The sequence below is a fragment of the Centruroides sculpturatus genome, unplaced genomic scaffold (genome assembly GCF_000671375.1).
Source record: "Centruroides sculpturatus isolate CEXI.00-Female unplaced genomic scaffold, Cexi_2.0 scaffold1648, whole genome shotgun sequence".
Classification (NCBI taxonomy): domain Eukaryota; kingdom Metazoa; phylum Arthropoda; class Arachnida; order Scorpiones; family Buthidae; genus Centruroides; species Centruroides sculpturatus.
This window is the reverse complement of record NW_019385831.1, coordinates 22923-42116: the sequence shown is the minus strand read 5'-3', so window position 1 is coordinate 42116 and position 19194 is coordinate 22923. Positions and strand designations below refer to the sequence as shown.

At 28.7% G+C, this 19194-nt stretch overlaps 1 protein-coding gene and 1 long non-coding RNA gene across 2 annotated transcripts in view; one reads left to right on the top strand and one right to left on the bottom strand.

Annotated features, from left to right (window-relative positions):
• The window catches only part of LOC111642397 (nucleoside diphosphate kinase homolog 5-like), a 22296-nt gene extending 7685 nt beyond the window's left edge, over positions 1–14611 (top strand). The window contains exons 2-5 of the mRNA XM_023388746.1: positions 648–853; positions 7029–7129; positions 8737–8855; positions 12767–14611. Of these exons, the coding sequence (XP_023244514.1) occupies positions 648–853; positions 7029–7129; positions 8737–8855; positions 12767–12823 (483 nt within the window). The 3' untranslated portion in view covers positions 12824–14611. The remainder of the gene's footprint in view (positions 1–647; positions 854–7028; positions 7130–8736; positions 8856–12766) is intronic.
• A 3509-nt stretch (positions 14612–18120) lies between these two features.
• Positions 18121–19057, bottom strand: LOC111642396. Its single transcript, XR_002759543.1, has 3 exons — positions 18958–19057; positions 18564–18591; positions 18121–18474 (listed from the first exon to the last, which is right to left on the bottom strand). It is a non-coding gene; the product is annotated as an uncharacterized LOC111642396 (long non-coding RNA).
• Between the last annotated feature and the right edge of the window lie 137 nt (positions 19058–19194).

The following is a 19194-nucleotide window of genomic DNA, read 5'->3' as shown; positions in this document are numbered from 1 at the left end:
GTTAAAAATTATTTTTTTATTTTGTACAAACAAAATAAATATATTGAAAAATATAAAAATAATAAAAAATTATACTTCAGATGTTAATTTAGTATCAAAAACGTAAAATATTTGAGTAGCCCAAGACATAGCCAAAGATTGAAGCGCCACAGCACTGGCGAAAATTTAAATTTGCCGACTGGAATTCTTTCGGATGATTGACTTTCGGAAAATCGATGCTCTACTGTAATTTCATTGTTCTATTCAAGCATTTCATCATTGAATGCACTTAATTAATTTCAATTATTAATTACATTATTTTGAATTAAATCTCGCTGCAATCTAATTAAGGCTCATTAATAGATGTATTTATTAAACCTACAGTTATATTTGTTCCTTGTTGAATGATAGTGTTATAATTATGATTAAAATGAATTCAATGTTTCTGGATAGGTAAGATGTGTGATAACTATCTCAAATACACAGAATATTGCATCTGGTATTGGCATTGTCATTTCTAATATGATACCAGATGCCCGAGTCTTAACTATCTACTTTTTAATCTGATATATTTGTCAATTAATTCTTTAAATAAATTTATTATGAAATTGCTTTATGCATATTTTTATTTAGAAATTTTTTCAACATTATGTCTATAAATATTTTAGAGAAAGGAATTACAACTTACACCTGATGAAGCAGCTAAGTTTTATGCAGAGCATGAAGGAAAACCATTTTTTGAGAATCTTGTAGTTTTTATGTCTAGTGGTCCAATAGTGGTGATGGTTTTAGCAAAGGAAAATGCAATAACACATTGGAGACATGTCATGGGTCCTACTAAAATTAATAATGCAAAAGAATTTCGACCTGAAAGGTATTTCAATTTAATCTGTTTATTTATAATGAAATGTTTTAATTTATATCAATCTTTTTGTATCTTAATCTTATCATATTTGAATATTACATACATGATATTTTAGGTTTAATTTTAGATATTTGTCCAGGAATCATATTAGAATATTGTAATGAAGTACAGTACATATAGTATCATCATAATTAAAATTATTTATAGTGATATTTTTATGTGGAAACAATTTATCAGAAAACTTTCAAATGTAGTATACAGTATTTTAAAAGATGATTATACCTAATAGTTAAAAGATGATGATGGTAATTTGTAATAGAAAAATTAAAAGTAACATGATAGAGATATTACAGAATTTTATATCATATAATATAGGCCATCTACAAAGAAACAATGGAAAACACATCTTGTTAAAAGGAACTTTAGAACTGAAAAAATTATTGATTGAATACATTTAGCTTAGGATTACATATGATGCTTAAAGTTTGTAATATCTAATAGTGATGAAAGGTTCTAGAGTAAATAGAATATAACAGTAAGAATTTATAAAAATAAATCATTTAATTTCAAAATTTATCATAAGATCAGAAATAACATTTTATTGTTAATCTGAATACCATTTTTCCATTAAAATGAGAAGAAAATAGTCTTTTTGTTTGAGAGTATACTATGGATTCATTATTTCTGTTTTTCAGTGCTATGAATGCATTAGCACTATAGAACTTGCACTAAGTGATATTTCAGTGAAATAACTCAAAAAATTTGCATCCTACAAAACAAAATCATTAAACCATAAATGTTAGACTTTCAGAGGGTTACGGGATATAAAGAAAAAATTTGTTAGGAAGCTATTATTATTTGGTGAAAGCAATTTTTTTTTTTTTTTTTTTCAAATAATGAACTGATACAAAACTAGTTCCACATCAGCTAAAGCCATCAAGCCAGTGATAAAGAGAAGTTTATCACACGATTCCAACAAATAACAATAGCTACCTAACAACTTTTTTAGCATTTTTTCTTTGTTTTTCAGTGAAATTTGCAGACATTCACGGACTCATGTGCATGAAATGGCAGCCATATAAAACTCCCATTTAAGAAAATGGAGTTGACCCAATTTTCACTAATTCTAGCACCATTATGATGAAACTGATAGTTTCATCTTGTGGCCCATTTGAAATCTAACATTTATGGTTAATGGTTTTTCTGTAGGATATGAATTTTTCTGTTGAATTAACATATTTTTATATAATATACAGTACCAGCAAAAGATTGAATAATTGAGCAAAAATACATTTATTATTATAATAGTTGTATACTTTATATCCAAACAAAAAAATTTGAGATGTAAAAAAATTGTACCAAGTAAAAACTTATGACAATTAAATTTTTTTTAGGAGTTTTTCTTTGGTAAAGATAAGCTTGATGCTTTGAAGCATCAAGATTTTACCTGTATTGTCATTTTCTACAAATTGCTTTTAAGCACAAAGTTTATCTTTACCAGAATAAGAACTCCAAAGAAAAAAATTTGACTGTTGTCTAAATTGTCATAAGTTTTTATTTGGTGCAGTTTTTTTACATCTCAGATGTTTTTGTTTGGATATCAATTATTTTTTGGTTAATAATTATATTGTTACATAAGGTTGATGACATGCAATTCAATTGGCAATCAGTGACCACTGCTGACTGAGCACTTTCAATACACAATTTAGAAAAATCATTATAAAATGTTATAGTTTGCATAAATTTGAGTTTTTATTATTCTGGATAACATTTTGAATGAAAATCATTTGTTTTCATGCAATTTTATTTTCATAAGCATAAAATTAAACCATAAAAGTGAAATAGCTCTGGGAAACCCTGTGAACACTGACCAATAACCCATAAGTTTTACCAGCACCTCACTGATAATGAGAAAGGCTTAAGTTTGAAATATTCAATCTTTCAATATTGCTCTTCGTTGAGACGGAGTAGTTTCAGCTAAAAGTGCCAGCATATGATAATTTTTCTTTACGTTCTTCATTTTATCGATAAGTATATCCAAAAAATACCTTATTCATCCAGAAAACACAAATCTCGCTCTGAAAGTTTCTTGTCTGTTTTTGGGTGAAAATCCAATAACAAATAACCAAAATCCTTTTCCGTGGCTTTTTTATACGCATCCATAAAAAAATTACATTTTTCTGCGAAAGCTTACCATCCTAAACAACTTACTTGACTTTCATCACGATTATTTTTAAACAAAATCAAATAATGAGTATTTAAAGTTATATCTCTCATAATTTTATTTTTCGGAAACAAGTTTTGCATTATCAGGATCATGCTTACATTATAATGGTGAGACTCTGTAGTAAAGAGGAATGCAGTTTTTGAGCTGAATTCTTGCATCAAATCATCAATTATTACTAAATCCCATCCTTGCACGGGTTCAGGTAAACCATACACAAATGTAATATCTTTTTCGTCACGACAAAATGGCAAATATACAGAATAACACCATAAAATTTTTTTAATGATTTTTCATAAATTTTAAATAGTGAATAATTTTTTTTACCAGCGTGGTCTTTTCACATTGCAATGGCCCAGCAATTATACAGTTACTCAGATGCTTGAAATACATATCAGTCAATCTTATGAACTTTAGTAAATTTATAATGCTTTGATCCACAATTTATCTTTCTAAATATTAATATATTCTTCTTGTTCTTTTCAACATAAACTTCGTTCATAACATCTGAACATTCCTCGAAGGAATAATATAATTTATTACTCACTTCGTTAATTCTTCCATCCTCGTCAACAATTACAAACCCAAACTTTCCATCTCCTTTCCAAATTTCTCCGTTAACTTTAAAATAACGCAAAACAATTGGAAAATTATCAGGAATATTGAAAGAAAAATTATTTACAGCAGCAATACAGCTATCCAAAATACAAATGATTAGGTACATGTACAAATGATTAGAAACAGAATAATTTCTGTCTGTGTCGTAAGTAATAAAACTGTATGCTTCCATAACTGATTCTGTCTTTAAAATAAATTCTAACATATATTAAAATTTAATTTATATGAAAATACCATCCAATCACATTTCTTATATAATTAATTGCGAAAGATAAGTATTTGTAATCTAAAAAAATTTAGTCTGCATTTTAAAAATTATGTATATAAATTAATTTTGTGATTAGTATGTGTCAAACATATACTACTAATATTTCAGTAATTGTTTTATAGAAAATCTTGAAATTTTTTACACTACCTAAGAAAACAATTATCTTTTAAATGAGATATTCAGAAGTAATTTAAGTGTTCAGGGCAGAGAAATCAACCCCTGAAAATTGGCAACTTTGACTCCTGTATATATAGTCAGTCAGTGACCTTTTTACTTGGTGGGGAGTCACTGCCATGATTCAGTTAATAAATACAGTTGAAGACAAACAGAAAAATATGTCTCTTAAGTTCTTTCAAACATATATACAGGATCATGTAAAAATATAATGTACTATTACCTTTATTTGAGGCTAAGTTCCATGAAAAAAATGTCAAATGTTAAAAGTTTCATCAGAGATCTTTTTAAGTTTTTTAATTCTATTTTTTACTATGATCAACCTCTGGTATATACCATTTAAGATCCATATATTGGTATTCTGTAAATTAAAGTAGGCCACCTGCTTTTTATTACTTTAACAAATCTATTTTTGTCATCGTCAGGTGAATAAAAATGTTTAAAATCCTTTTTTGAACAAAGTTTTTGAATTAAAACTAACGGCATTGGTCCTTTGGAACAAAACTAAATTTGGAACAACTAAACGTAAAGAATTTAAAATGACATGCGCGTGGTGACAATGTGCATGCGCTATAATTCGCTTTAATTTTTATTTTGAAAACTTTGTTCGAAAAAGGATTTTAAACATTTTTATTTGCCTGATGATGATGGAAATAGATTCGTTGAAAGCGCTAGCAATTATAGCGATATTATATGTAATTTAATGCCTGTATGATAATTTTTTCTTTTCTTGTTTATCCAAAGAGCAGCATGAAATCCAACCCTCGAATTCAATTTACTTTAAAGCTAAACCTACAATTTGTAGCTTTAAAGATATGATATTTTTAGCTAAATCTGACAATATTTTGGTAAAACAACTGGCAACATTTATTATCATTTATCTCATTTTTATATAATAGAGAAATAATAAATTCTAGTTGATTTCAAAACAAAATTCTTTCTTTATCCAACCAGCCTACATTGGAAAGATTAAAGATTATCTACTTAAAATGAAACTCTAAATTTTCTCCTTATTTTATCCAAAATGGTATTGATTTAAGTTTTGTTCTTGCTTCCTCTGTCTGTTTTTTGGATAATGTCAGCTTTATCTGCTTGTGATTTCGTTAAAGCATGCTTTTTATGGATAAAGTTCAAAATTAATAGATTATTACTTGCTTTAACCAAAAAGCTTGGCTAAAACTTGAATTAGCTGGTTAATCCTAACTTTATTTGTCACAGACTTATATATATATAAATAAAAAATACATATAAATAAAAAATTAACATATCCATATTATATTACTATACTTGAACAAATCCATGAATTTATCACCATAAACCAAAAAACACTCTTGAAATTATTTATTTACAGCAGTAGTTAATACAAGATGCAGTGCCTCACAATTAAAAATGTAAAAAGTTATCATTGAAAAAATACTGTCTTACATGGATACTTTATACATGGCACCTTATTAATTATTAGTTTTCTCAAAAACTTTCTAAATTCAATTAATTTTCTCTTTCACTTTTTCTTCATGATTTTTAGTATTAATTCTAAATACAGGATACCACTAATCTTTCTATCACTTAGGGAGAGGAGAATAGAGAGTTTTATTGCCACTCTTATCATATGATATGTCAGTTAACTGCAGTGCAAATGATTATTGTTTAATGTGCTTATGAAAATTATTGAAGTTTTGGGTTGAAAGGAAGTGTTAAAGGTGCAAAAACCAAACTAATTTGAAATGCAAAACAAAGCTTGCATATGAAAAACATGATGCCAAAATTGGGATCCAATCTGTTATTGCAATGTAAGTGATACTGCATTCCGTTGGGCTATGTTATATCAAGTCCCAAGTGTAATTATTTTTTCTTTTCTTACAGTAAGATCATGGAAATTATTGAATTAAATATCTGTGACTTTGGCTTTGACACTTTTGAAAGACATTGTTGTCTTTTATGGAATGTGAGTATATCAATGGTTCAAAAGAGTTCAGTGGAACAATTATTAAACACTTCTGTCAAGTAATTGCTAAAGATCACTGTCATATTGTATATTGGCTCAATACATGTAAATGAATTTTACTTGGACAATGCTGCTTTTTGATTCAATTGTGTTAAAGATATTATGTAATATAAATATGCTTCCTAGAATTTTTGCTACTACTCAGTTTTATTAAAAATATTTTTTTTTTTCAAAATGTAATATCTGATATTCTTTAGATATATTTTTAAATGAATGTTAAAATCTTCAGTATGTTATATTTTTTGCTAATGACTGTTTTATTTCTTACAATATTCAGACTTTCCTGAATATTGTGGAGAAAGTAAAGATAATAGACATTTGAAATGTAATTAAATTAACAAATTCATGTTAAGGAAATAATTTTTTATTGGAAAATTAAAAACAAATATTTATTAAAATTATGTAATAAAAACCTTAGGTTGTTATACTTTCTACATTATATTTTCATTGCAAACATAATATAAATAGAATAGGAATTCATCACATTAATTCTAATTTTTTTTAATTCTTATATCATAGTTCTCTGCTAATGAGTCATATTTTATTTAGATTTTAATAATGACTGCATGATTACATGAGTTGTCATTAAATCTTTATGTTATATAGGCTATTGAATTTCTTTTTTTAATATAACTTATTAATGGGATTTATTTCTTATCCTCAATAAAAAGATATACTGTAATATCTTTTATAAATTAATTATGAACTCTCAGAATTTATACATATGTACATATTAATTAATTTAAAGAGTTCATACACAAATGTTTTTAATATTACATATAAAATATTTAACATCAATTTAGCAGTGAATCATAACATTTTGAAAATTTGAAAATTTAAATATTCAATTGCAAGTAATTTGTTTCTAATCAGTATTTTTAATTTGACATTTTAGTATTCGAGCACTTTATAGTCAAGATGATTTACATAATGCTGTACATGGTAGTGACAGCATAACTAGTGCTGAACGAGAAATTCATTTCTTTTTTCCAGGAAGTAAGTTTTATCTTATGAAATTTTTTTTATTATTTTTTAATTAATTGCACAATTGTTTATCATTATAAAATTTCAAGCAAAAATGTTTTTAAATCTTTTAATATATAAATCTTGTATAGCATCTCTTATAACAGTACTGTACCCCTTTATAAAACATTACTTATAAACAGATTTTTTCTGTGAATATTAAACAGAGAATCCTTCAGCATTTACAATTATTAAATGTATGATTTTGCATTGCAAATGGCATTATCATCATCAAATCATGTGACTTTTAAATTGAAACTATAAACTTCAATTTTACTTCTTGGTATAATTCTTATCATATGAAATACTTCAGTTTAGCACCATACTTAATTTAGTGCCAATTTCCAAATTAAATAAATGTTGCTAAATCAAGGGTGACTGTATATCATTAGATTAATGCAAAAAATTACAAATATAAATTTAAAAGAAAATAGATTCATTTCACAGTTGAACAGAAATTGAATTTTTAATTTTGTCTATTTAATTATTTTGTAATTGTGTACTTACCATACTAAAAAGTCATGAAAAGTATATCATCATGTCTTTATCTTATCTATATATTAATTGAAAGAGGATTTCAGTTTTCCAATTTAGTTTGAGTAAAGAAGGTTTGGGTATCAAATTCAAGCTCTTACATTGTAATTGAAGTTGCTGAAGAAAGATATGAGAAAAGTGCAATGGTTTGGGTGTGACAGAGTAGCAAAGATACAGTGTTAAGTCTACTGGAAGGCAAGTGACAAATGCATTGAGCACTCGACACCAATTAGCGATTTAGATTTTCTTACTGTTTGAACAACCTGTTGCTCACCACTACTATGAATTCCTGCTTTGTTTGCTAATTACATGTTAATTAAAAGCATTATTTTGCATTATTTTTTCAATAAATTAATTTTGTCAATATCAACCACAGTGCCATCTATCAACTATTAGTACCAGTATCTGTTTTTATTTTACTATACTTCATGACAAGACCAAAACATGATTCTAACCATTCAGTTTATTTAAAGCTAATCGATGGCTTTCTTGACAACTAAAAGAATAATAATCTCAAATGTATGATTGTCAGTAGGTTAAGAGTTTTATAACAGCCAATGAGATTGTTATAAGGCAATCCAATACTATCTTTGCCCTTAATCTGAAACCCAGCTGGTCAAAGTCAGTTGGCCTTAGGAATGCTGAATTACCATCCTGGACCTGTAAGCAAAATTGAAAGAAGCCATTTGGAGGAGCCTGGTGGTTCCAGAGAATCACCCACAAATGGCCCAGAAAACACTTTCCATACTGATGGTTTCTGTGTAGAATGTCAAATTTTAAATGAGTTTGTTGTTTAGTCAGTTTAGAATACTTTCTTTGAACTTACAAAAGTAACTGAAAAACATTTATGTTAAAATAATTTAAATTGAAAATTTACATAATTTACTAAAATTAGATTAAACGCATTTGCACAAGCGTTCTCATTTTATATGAAGATAATTTTATAATTTTAGAGCAGCATTAATTATTTTGAAATAATTAAATTAAAATTAAAACTGTTTTTAATTTTATTGATAACAGTAACTAATTGTTTGTTTATATTGTAGCTGTCATTGATTCAGTTCTTAATACAGCATCTGCTCATGAATATTTGGCAAAATCTGTGAATCCAACATTGTTGAAGGGACTGGTGTTGCTCTGCAAAAATAAACCAGAAAATCCAATTGTAAGTATGTAGAGAATTTGCAATAAAAAGTATTTTATGCAATTCATTGTAGGTTTGCCACTAATTTCCTGGCATACTTGGTTCTAAAACCATGCCAGAGTAACAGTTTTGCTGGACTAATCAAGATTATGTAATAATAACTTAACAGTATATGCTGGATCACTAATTATATGACTGCCATGTCTCTAAACTACTATAGATTACTAGAAACTTAAAATCTATTAAATTGAACCAGTTTGATATAGAAGCCATGGCTTTGCTTAAATATAAGTGAAAATCAAACAGAATGGAGTGATCATCAACTGCAATGTAGATAATCAAAATAAATGCATACTATACACAATACCACCTGTGGCCATTTAGTAAGCTAGTCTGGCAGTTTTGAGAATTTTGAGTGCTCTCTCATATTTCTTTCTAGATTAAAAGAGATGCCAGAACATATGGTGTTAGAAAATTATGATGAACTTGTTTTAATAAAGAGTACTACTAGTTAACTATATAAATTCCTAGTTGACTATTTTAAAGAAAAAATTGTAGCTAAAGTATCATACAATGAATTATGTCTTTCATACTAAGAAAACTGTAACTGCTGCTGGTGTTCTGTTTAAATAAAAATCAAGAAAATACACTTTTTAAATTAAGAATAATCGTTTTGATATTAAATGGGGCCCTTTAAGGAAAAAAGGGCAAACCTCACTTAGTAGTGGCAAAATATAAATGTGCATAACATTGAAAGGGTTAAATACACTGAACTGAAATTACAATAGAATAATGATAGTCATGTATGCTATCAATAATCAAGAAATTAAAATCCAATTATTCCCACTCAAAATGTTTAGTAAAATATTTTTGGATTTTTTTTTTTCTCAACTGGTGGCTACACAAGTGTCCAAAATTTGTACAGATGCCATTTGGAGTTTGAACAAATGTTTTTGCAAAATTTAGTTGAATTTTAAGATGAGACCAGAATTTATATAGGAAAATGGTAGTACCTGATGATACAGTAATCTGTGAGAAGTACAATTATTACAAATTTCAGAGGAAATCATCATATATAAAAAATTAGAAAAAAATGTTTTTAAGAAGTCAAGACTAATTTGCCAACTTGTAAAATATATTTTTGGATAATAATTTGATTTTAATAGTAAATATCTGAAGGTATTTTTTACACAGTCAAACCTCAGTTTACGATCTTAATTCATTCCTAAAAGTTGTCCAGAAACCAATTTGTTCTAAAACTGAAACAAATTTTCCCATAAGAAACAATGTAAAATGGATTAATCCATTCCCAACCCCCAAAACAAAGCCTTTTTTACTTTTTCAGCAGAATTTCACACATAAAAATGCCTACAAATGCAATATAATATTATATTATCCATATTTGTTTTATATGTATATTGAAAACAAAATGTTCCATTACCGCCAACCAAAATCAAAACTATCACTTTACCAAAAAGTTCTATAAATAGAGACTCGACTCTGCCTGGATGAAATATAAGCAGATCAATCAAGACAGACAAGTACTTTATCCACACTTTCTGAAATATTATGTTTCAGTTGCCTTGATTTAAATTTTAATTTAAATAAATTAATTAATTTTGATTTGGTGTAAAAACCAGAGTTTTAATTATTATTTATTATTATTAGTTTTAATTAACTGGCTACCTAGTATTAATAAATATTAAATTAAATATTAATATTATAATATATAATATTATACTATTAAATTTTTGTTATTTAATTTGAGTTAAGCACCTTCAAACATAGATTTATTGATGTCATTTATATTATACGAGTGTCAATTTATTAATTAATTTGATTGAAATTCAATTGTGATGTATACCAAAAAACAGAAGTAGTATCTTATCCACATATGCATTGAAATCTAATTTGAATAACAATGTCATTGATGGTTTGTGTCGTGACATCTAATGACCTGAGGTGATCTCAGCACCACTAACTTCTGTATCAGTAGTCTCATCATTGATTAATCAGGCTGTCAACTTCCTTTAACACACAAAGTATATGGAGTTAACTGTCTTTATATCTCTAATTGTGACTGACTCTTGTTAAGTAGCTTGTTCAGCAGCCAAGTTATTGTACAGCAACTGGGGCAAATATGGCATTCAAAATTTTGTCTGTAAACCAAATTGTTCGAAAGTGAAGCATTCAAAACCCAAAGTTTGACTGTATATTAATTAGTTAATTCATTCTTTTAAAATTCTTATATAGTATATTCAAGGTCTTATTTTTAAGATTTAATTACACAATAGTTATTTATATTTTTTTAGAAAGGTTTATTTCAAATTATTTATTTTTAGATAAAAATTTGTTAATTTTTAGAAAGCATTTTCAATCACATATTTTCAACGATGTTCTTGCTGTTTTTTTTCTTTTCTGTTTTTTTTTAATAATTTTCTTTTAATACAGTATTAAGTTTTGTGATATACTGATGCATGGCTTAGTAGAAATTGTATAATTTTTTTTTTCTGAACAGATTTTAATCTGAAGGGATATGGATTCTATAATACAGTAAGACCCCGCTTAAAGCTGATTCAATATAACGCAGTGTGCTTAGCACCTAAAAAAACACTTAAAATTTATGCTGATCCAAAATAATGTGGCATTTCATTGATTTGTATATAATACAATTATTCCCAAACACGAACCAATCAGCAAAAGGTGGCAATTCATTGTAGCACGGTATTTCCTTTAAATCCATGTTTGTTTTGTGCAATTTTGGAAAAAATATAACATCATGGATGCCATAGGAAATAGCGACTTGGCTTGGCAAGAATTAACTGATAAATGCCTGAATGGAGTGTGGAAGAAGTTATGGCTGAAGGTATCCAAGAATTCTCATCAAGAAGAGCATATCACTGTATCATTAGATTGACAAAATTGTCAACTTAATCTATACAGATGTAGATGAGCAGGATATTGGGAAGTTACTTCAGGTTTCTGGTAAGAGCCTTACCAACGATGACTTCAAGAACTTGCAGAACAAGGATTTCATGTAGAACTGGAAAACAAAGATTCTGAAAACGAAGAACCCAAAGAAATTGCTACAGATTTCTTTAGTAAAAGTTTGGTAACGATAACCGAAATTGTTGATCAAATTGTAGTGAATGATCTAGATTTTGAAAGGAGTGTAAAAGCAAAACGAGGCGTTTGGATGCGATCTTCTGTTACTGATATTTGCTTAAGAAGAGAAAAAGTGACAAATGAAACTTCATGACTTTATTGCAAAAAAGATTTTCAGAAAAGTCATTACCTTTGTCAGAAAAAATGAACTAATTAATATATTATTATACATTTCTGTGTTCATTTGTCTATATGTTATTTAACATATATTATTATACAAATTAATATAAAAATAACTTAAAATTAAAGTAAATTTTTTAAAAATTTTCGGTCGTTGTTCCCCTATCCCTATTTACTTCACTTAGCGCTTTGTTGTCTAGGAACGCATCCCCATGTTAAGCAAGGTCTTACTGTATAAATATTTAAAAATTTTTCTTTTATGTGTAATATTAAAATTTCTAAAAACTCTAATCCAAAGAACAAAGATGTAAAATTTGTTACAATTTCATGATGAACTCAGGATATTTTTTTTCTAATTATCAATTAGAGATTCAGACTATGTACATTAAAAATTAATTAAAAATTAATTATATAATTTTTTGTACATAGTCTGAATCTCTAATTGATAATTAGATGTAAAATTTTCTTTTATGCATTTTATCTAATAGAATTATTAAATTTATAATTATAAAAGAGATTTATTTAGAATACCACTAAATTAATTTTTTATTATAAATTTAAGTTGATAATGCATAACTTTGTTTAATCAAAACTGTGTATATTTGTTCATTTTAATTTAAATATCTGTATATTTTTTTTTCTTTCAGATATGGTTGGCTGACTGGTTACTTGCTAATAACCCATATAATCCACAAGCAGTGTAAAGTTGCCATGTTACTTTCACTATTCACAACTTGTCAGTATTAAATGCACACTACCTCACACATTTATAAAATTGTTATCATTCATGACAAATCAATATTTATTGAATAAAAAATACACTGGAGCATTTTCACACATACTGTTATATTTATATTGTTATACATATATATATATATAATGAAATTTTATAAATTATTAATGTTTTGTTATAATATGGTAAATTACAAAAACCTTTGAAATGTTACATTTTCATTTTTTCAATTTTGTAATTTTAGAAAGTGATATAACTCTTTACCAAAATCTAATTATTGTTATTATATTTAAAAGTGTTTTGAATATTAAAACATACAAATGGAACATAAATTAGCAGTATTAAAATTTCAAACATTATTTGTTACACTTTTATTACTCACTTTCTATCAATGATAGTAGCTGATCTTATACATATATATTGTATTTACTATTTATAATCTTGTTAAATGCTTCATCATTATGCAAACTTTGACATTTATGAACAATTTCACTATCCATTTGATTTATGTTTTAAAAAAATATTTATATATAAAACAAATGGAAAATAAAATTTTAAAGAAACAAGTTTGTTATTTAAATAAAAATACACATTTTTCCTGATTATTTATTTTTTAAAATTATATATCTTGACAGTTTGATGACTGGAGCATTAAAAGTGCTGTGGAGGACCTGGATGTGAGTCCTGGTCTTTGAGACTTATGAAAATTTTAGGGATGGTCTATCCCGAATATATCAGCTTTCATCCCTCATCACTCAGCCACCTCCATTGTGGGCCTGGCCAAACTGTTATTCACCTGGAATAAAAGCTCTTGTAGTTCATATGAGAAATAACTACAATATAAAAAAGAAATTGTTTTATATGAAGACCTGTTATAGATACTGTGACACATTAGGAGAAAATATTATGAGAAAAATTGCACATTTTTCATATTTGTAATTTTGTGATATGTTTGATTGTAAATGTGATTATATTAAGTACAAATAAAATATGTTTAAATAATATAATATTTTGCAATGACAAAAACTGATGCAAGTAAGTGAGTAACTGGTGAGCAAGATGATCTAAGGGGTGAATATGATAAAGGTACAATATACAGGGTGTATCAGAATGACGTTTTAAAAATTTGGGGGATTGTAGAGGATGAAATTTTGAACATTTTGATATAAGGAACCTATAGCCATAAATTTGAACTAAAATATCTACAGTGGTAGGAAGTTGTTGACTGCCCTTCCTTTGGAGCTACCCTTCTGTCCATTGACGTCATATTATTGCTGTGGATGGAAGACTGTAAACACACAACTACAGTTGTCTAACTGAGCCTGTGTACAGGACGTTGTGTACTTAGTGCTTGCCGTCCTTCAGGTCACCCCTTTCATCCACTGGTGCTGTGCTGTAAACACACAACTAGTCAACATGAGTCCCTTGTGTATGCAACACCTTAGGAACAGTTCATGAGCTTACGGAGCACATCTTTACAGCATTTAATACCATCAGAAGGGAGCGTGGCATCTTACAGAGGGTCGGACAAAACATGGTTCGTTGTTGCACATTATGTAACGAAGTTGGTGGTCGTCACATTGAACATTTACTCTAAAGTAGTGCAGCCACTGATTCAATGTACAGTTTGATTGTACTCTACTGTTTTGTCAATAAAACTTGTCATAAATACTGTATTCTGCTGTTTCATTCAGCATACCGACGGCATAGAATGTGCAAAGTGTTGTAGAAACTTTATATGACATTTCTGGCTATAGGTTCCTTATATCAAAAATGTTCAAAATTTTATCCTCTACAATCCTACAAATTTTTAAAACATCATTCTGATACACCCTGGAAACTAAAGAAAAAATTGATTAATGATTTTCATTTCCAGCATGTTATAAGGATCAATAATTCTTCTTTCATTGTTATGACGAATTTTTAATATGAAATGCGTTTACATTTATTGTAGTTTTCTGGTTTCTGTATTTTGAGATCTCTCAACACAGTCTCAAAACACAAAATATTTTAAATCTAATTCAAACAACTTTAGTGTATTATAAATGCTTAATTTTATGGTGTGCGCTTTTGCTGTAAATTGACTTTTAGAAAGTTTTACTAGCATAAAGTAAGTAATCAATGTCACAAATTTAGCAACTTCCATTATATTTTGAAATAAACAAATGCTAACTCCATATTGATATTTTCAGGTTTGTTTTATAATGAAAAATTTGTGTATAAAGGAGTGCACGTTGGCTGCGAAAAATTTCGCATGTAAATGTGGAAATGTAAATTTTCAAAATTAACACATTCACTGGCATATAAGAAAAAGTTAATTATTAATGAAATGATCGAAATTTTGTCATTATTAGATATTATGCCCAACATTCCTCATAAGTAGGTAGGAGACTCTTGATGTTTATACTAATCTACATATTTAAATATTGATCATATGACTTGTGGGAATTTGAGTAAAGCATGTTATTTAGACATCTTTCTGAACATAAATGTCTTACATCTGAATCAAAGAGATTTAGTAGTGAAAGCTGATTATTATTGCAGAATGTGCTAAGCATGAGAGTTAAATATTGAAGATATAATTCTTTATATTATTAAAGATTCTGTATATGTCTAAGATATATATTGTGCACAAATTTTTAATTTTAATAATGTCATTTAATTTTTTTAAGTCTGCTTTGAGAAGGCCTGAAAAATAGCAAGTTGCCTATGCCTTTCACTTTGTATTGAGTGTGTTTTTTTTTTTTAATACATTTTAACAGAAAAAGGATTTCTTGAATGAATCATTAAATTTGTATTCAGTTGTTTCGTAATATTTTAAGCCGTTTCCTTAATTTCCGGTAACTTTTTTAAACAAACCTGTAAGTGAATCTATTGATATTTTTCAGTTTTTGTTATTAGTTTCTGTTTTTAGGTAATGTGAGACCTTCGCCATTTTAATTGTTGAAAATTAATTAACAACGACACTGTTTCCATTTTATGGCATCATTAATAAAACTCTGTTAATGGTTAAAGTAAAGCATACGATCAGAAACAAAAAAGTTAAAATATTTCAATTTTGCTTTCAATTGAGTTTCTGTCAAATTGAAAACAAAAACTGGATTAACTTCATTTTCAGTTTGTTATATTTTCAGATAATGTGGAACTCAGACCTAAAGCATTTCCAGTTATCACAGCTAAATTTATTGTGTTGCAATTAGTTATGATTAGACCTTTCTTTGTATTGATAGACCCTGCAGACACTAAGGTTTGGAGTGGATTGATGAAATAAGGTTATGCAATTCAAGGGCAATCTGCCAAAGGGGATGCCCCTCCCGAGAGGACTTTCTATGGAAAATTGGCCCCCCTACTGAGATGTTAGATACATAAAGAAAACCTAGAAAACACCACATGACCAGTCTGGTAAAGGTGGACCCCGCGACCAACCACCATTGTTTAATTAATGGTTTTATCCACTTGGCCACTGATAGGCAGCACGAAGAAATTCTTTTAATCATAGTGCCGGCCACAATAAGAGAGGCTAGATAGTAAGGTCCCAACATATCCGGGTAAATCATAATATCAATGATAAATTATGTGTAAGTTCGCTGACCTGGTGGATATTGAGGACTTGAAATCCCGCTTCACCGACACCAGTGTAACTTTGGGCTAAAAATCCCACTTCTCGTACCAATGTAAGTTTTCCGACACTTGAGGGATTGTTAATCCCGCGTCAGGACGATCTAGGGTCGTTCGCTTGTGGGTGTGGAGGAGGAGACAGAGATGACGAGTATCTTACAAAAACCCGTTTATTTTAGCATAAAAATAAATTTACACAAAGAAACAAATATTTTTTAGACACAATCGGCTGGTTGGAAGTCGATAGCGACGATGCTCTTTTAGTTTGTTGTATAGGTGGCTCCGGGGCAGTGTTGTTAAACAGTTCGTGAGACTCCGTTGGTCGGCGATGGCACGGCTCGGTATCGGCACGAAGACGGAAAGATTCGTCCCCAGTGTGTTGACACAGCGCTTCCGATTTTCACTCCTTTGTGTTAACTCGCCGAGTGCGTCTTGCTGAGTGCCTCTTGTCCTTCACGATCGGGGATTACATCAATCTCCGATCTCCCTTTTCTGTCCATCCTGATTGGTTCCACGTTTGTCCCCAAGCGAAAGACGAGACCCGTTCGGGTCCCGAGAAGGTTCGCTTCGGGGAATTTACCCGACGCCATCCGTTAACTCTGGAGGGAAGGTGTAGATGGGACTTTGAACTTGCGCTCATTTTATCCCATTGTTGTTTATCACGTCTTAGAATTTTAACGACATAACGCGATGTCCCCTTTTATAACTAACCTTTCCCCTCTTCGAGATTTTCTATGTTCTAATTATTTGTATACGAGCGCTTTGTCAAAGGTCCATCTCTACTGGAGGATGCTCGTTTACATTTATTGCGTGATGTCTTACATTAATAGTATTTTTTTCTCGTCTCGGTTTCATATGACTAGAACAACTGAATCCGATCTTTGATCGGTTTTAACAATGGAGGTTTTTTCCCTCTAGTTTTGTTTTAATAAATTTCTAAATTTGTTTAATTTCAACCCGTTTTTTGTGGGACCTCACATATGTGTCCAGTTTGAACCCGGAACCCGGCTTACAGAAATAATCAAAAATATTATTATCCACATAAATAAATATATTGCTTTGTAAATAGCAATTAATTTGTAAATTCTAAGTACAGTATTAATACTTTCTTTCCTAAGTTTAACGTTGCAGCTTGCAAGAAATAGACTTAATTTCTATGAATTGGCATATGATGTTCATTGTTATTTATTCGGTGGGGTGTTCTTTGAGTTTACTTAATATCATATTGAATCTTTTCTAATTTTTTAAGAGTGGCCGATGAATAAAACCATTGACCACTGGTTATTTGTCGTGGGTTCGCGCCTCACCAACGGAAAACTCTACGTGACCAACCCAGCACGTGGAATTTTTTGTTTTCTTCATGTTTGTAACACCTAAATAGGTGCCAGTTTCCCACAGAAAGTCCTTCCGGGAAGCATCCCTCCCTCCGCAGATCGTCCACGTGTCGTGTTACCATAAGCAAAGAAAACCAATTTAATCTTTTAAGATTTTCAATTATAAAAAATTATTGCTGCTTTCCTGTTAGAAAAAAAAATATGCTTGTCAAGGCAGTCGACGTGTTAAGTCGTTAAAGATTTTCGGACATCAAGATCGGCCCGATCCCATTTGATCGGATAAACGGCGGATCGCATATGGGAGGAATTAAAACAATATAAAACAATTTTGATGGCAGGAAAAGTCAGTTTAGTAAGGAGAAAGAAGTATCGTGTCATAAATCAAATGTAAATGAATTATTCATAATTCCATCAGGAAATATCGGTGTATTCGATGCAATACTGAAGTATTTATTTAGTAATAAATATGCAGCTTATCTTTTATCGAATGCTAATTGTAGCTGGTATAAATGTTTAGATTATTCGCATTCAAAATGTAAAATACCTTAAATAAATAAGATTTTCTCATAAACTTTTAAGGAATGAATGACAATTCACCTTGAAATGATTGCTACGAGCCCATAGTTTATGTATCGTAGAAAACGTTATTGATTTTACTGCAATATTTTTACTAAAACGATACGAACGTGTAAAAAAATTAGAAAATCTTTCAAGAAATATATTTTAATTTATACATGTGAAATAAATGGATAGAATTACCATTATATCCCTCGATGAGAATGTATCCCTGAAGACAAAATACAGAAATTTAATAAATGTAACATTCAATGCTTTACTGGATGAAATATAAATTTTAAAACAATCGAATTCATTTACAAAATGTTAAAAAATTTTTACATTTTACTTCAAATTAATTAACTAAATTCACTCTTCATCAGAAATGCAATTTTTTTTATTTCAGTTTATTTTAAAATCATTTATAAACTGTAATTTTTAGTCTAATCTTAAATATGAAATTATCTGTTTTCGAATTTCATATAATTAATCAATTTGATGTTTTAATGTACTGTATATAAAAATAGTTTCTTTTGTTTAATTAATTTCTTAGAAAAGGAGATTATCCACGAATCACGTGAGTTGAACAGTAACCTACCTCTAACTGGTGTTTTCCTCTTGGATTTTAATTTGCAATTTGTTATTGCAACACATAAATTTTCTCTTTTTTTTAATACTTTTTTTTATAATGATAACTGTTTTATTTTTAGCTTTATATTATTACGATCTTTTCCTCGTCACTATATTGTTTGATAATGCATATTAGTGTTTATAATAACTTCAAAAATTGCCATTTATATACAGTGAGATTGTGATTTAGGCGTGAGTTACGATT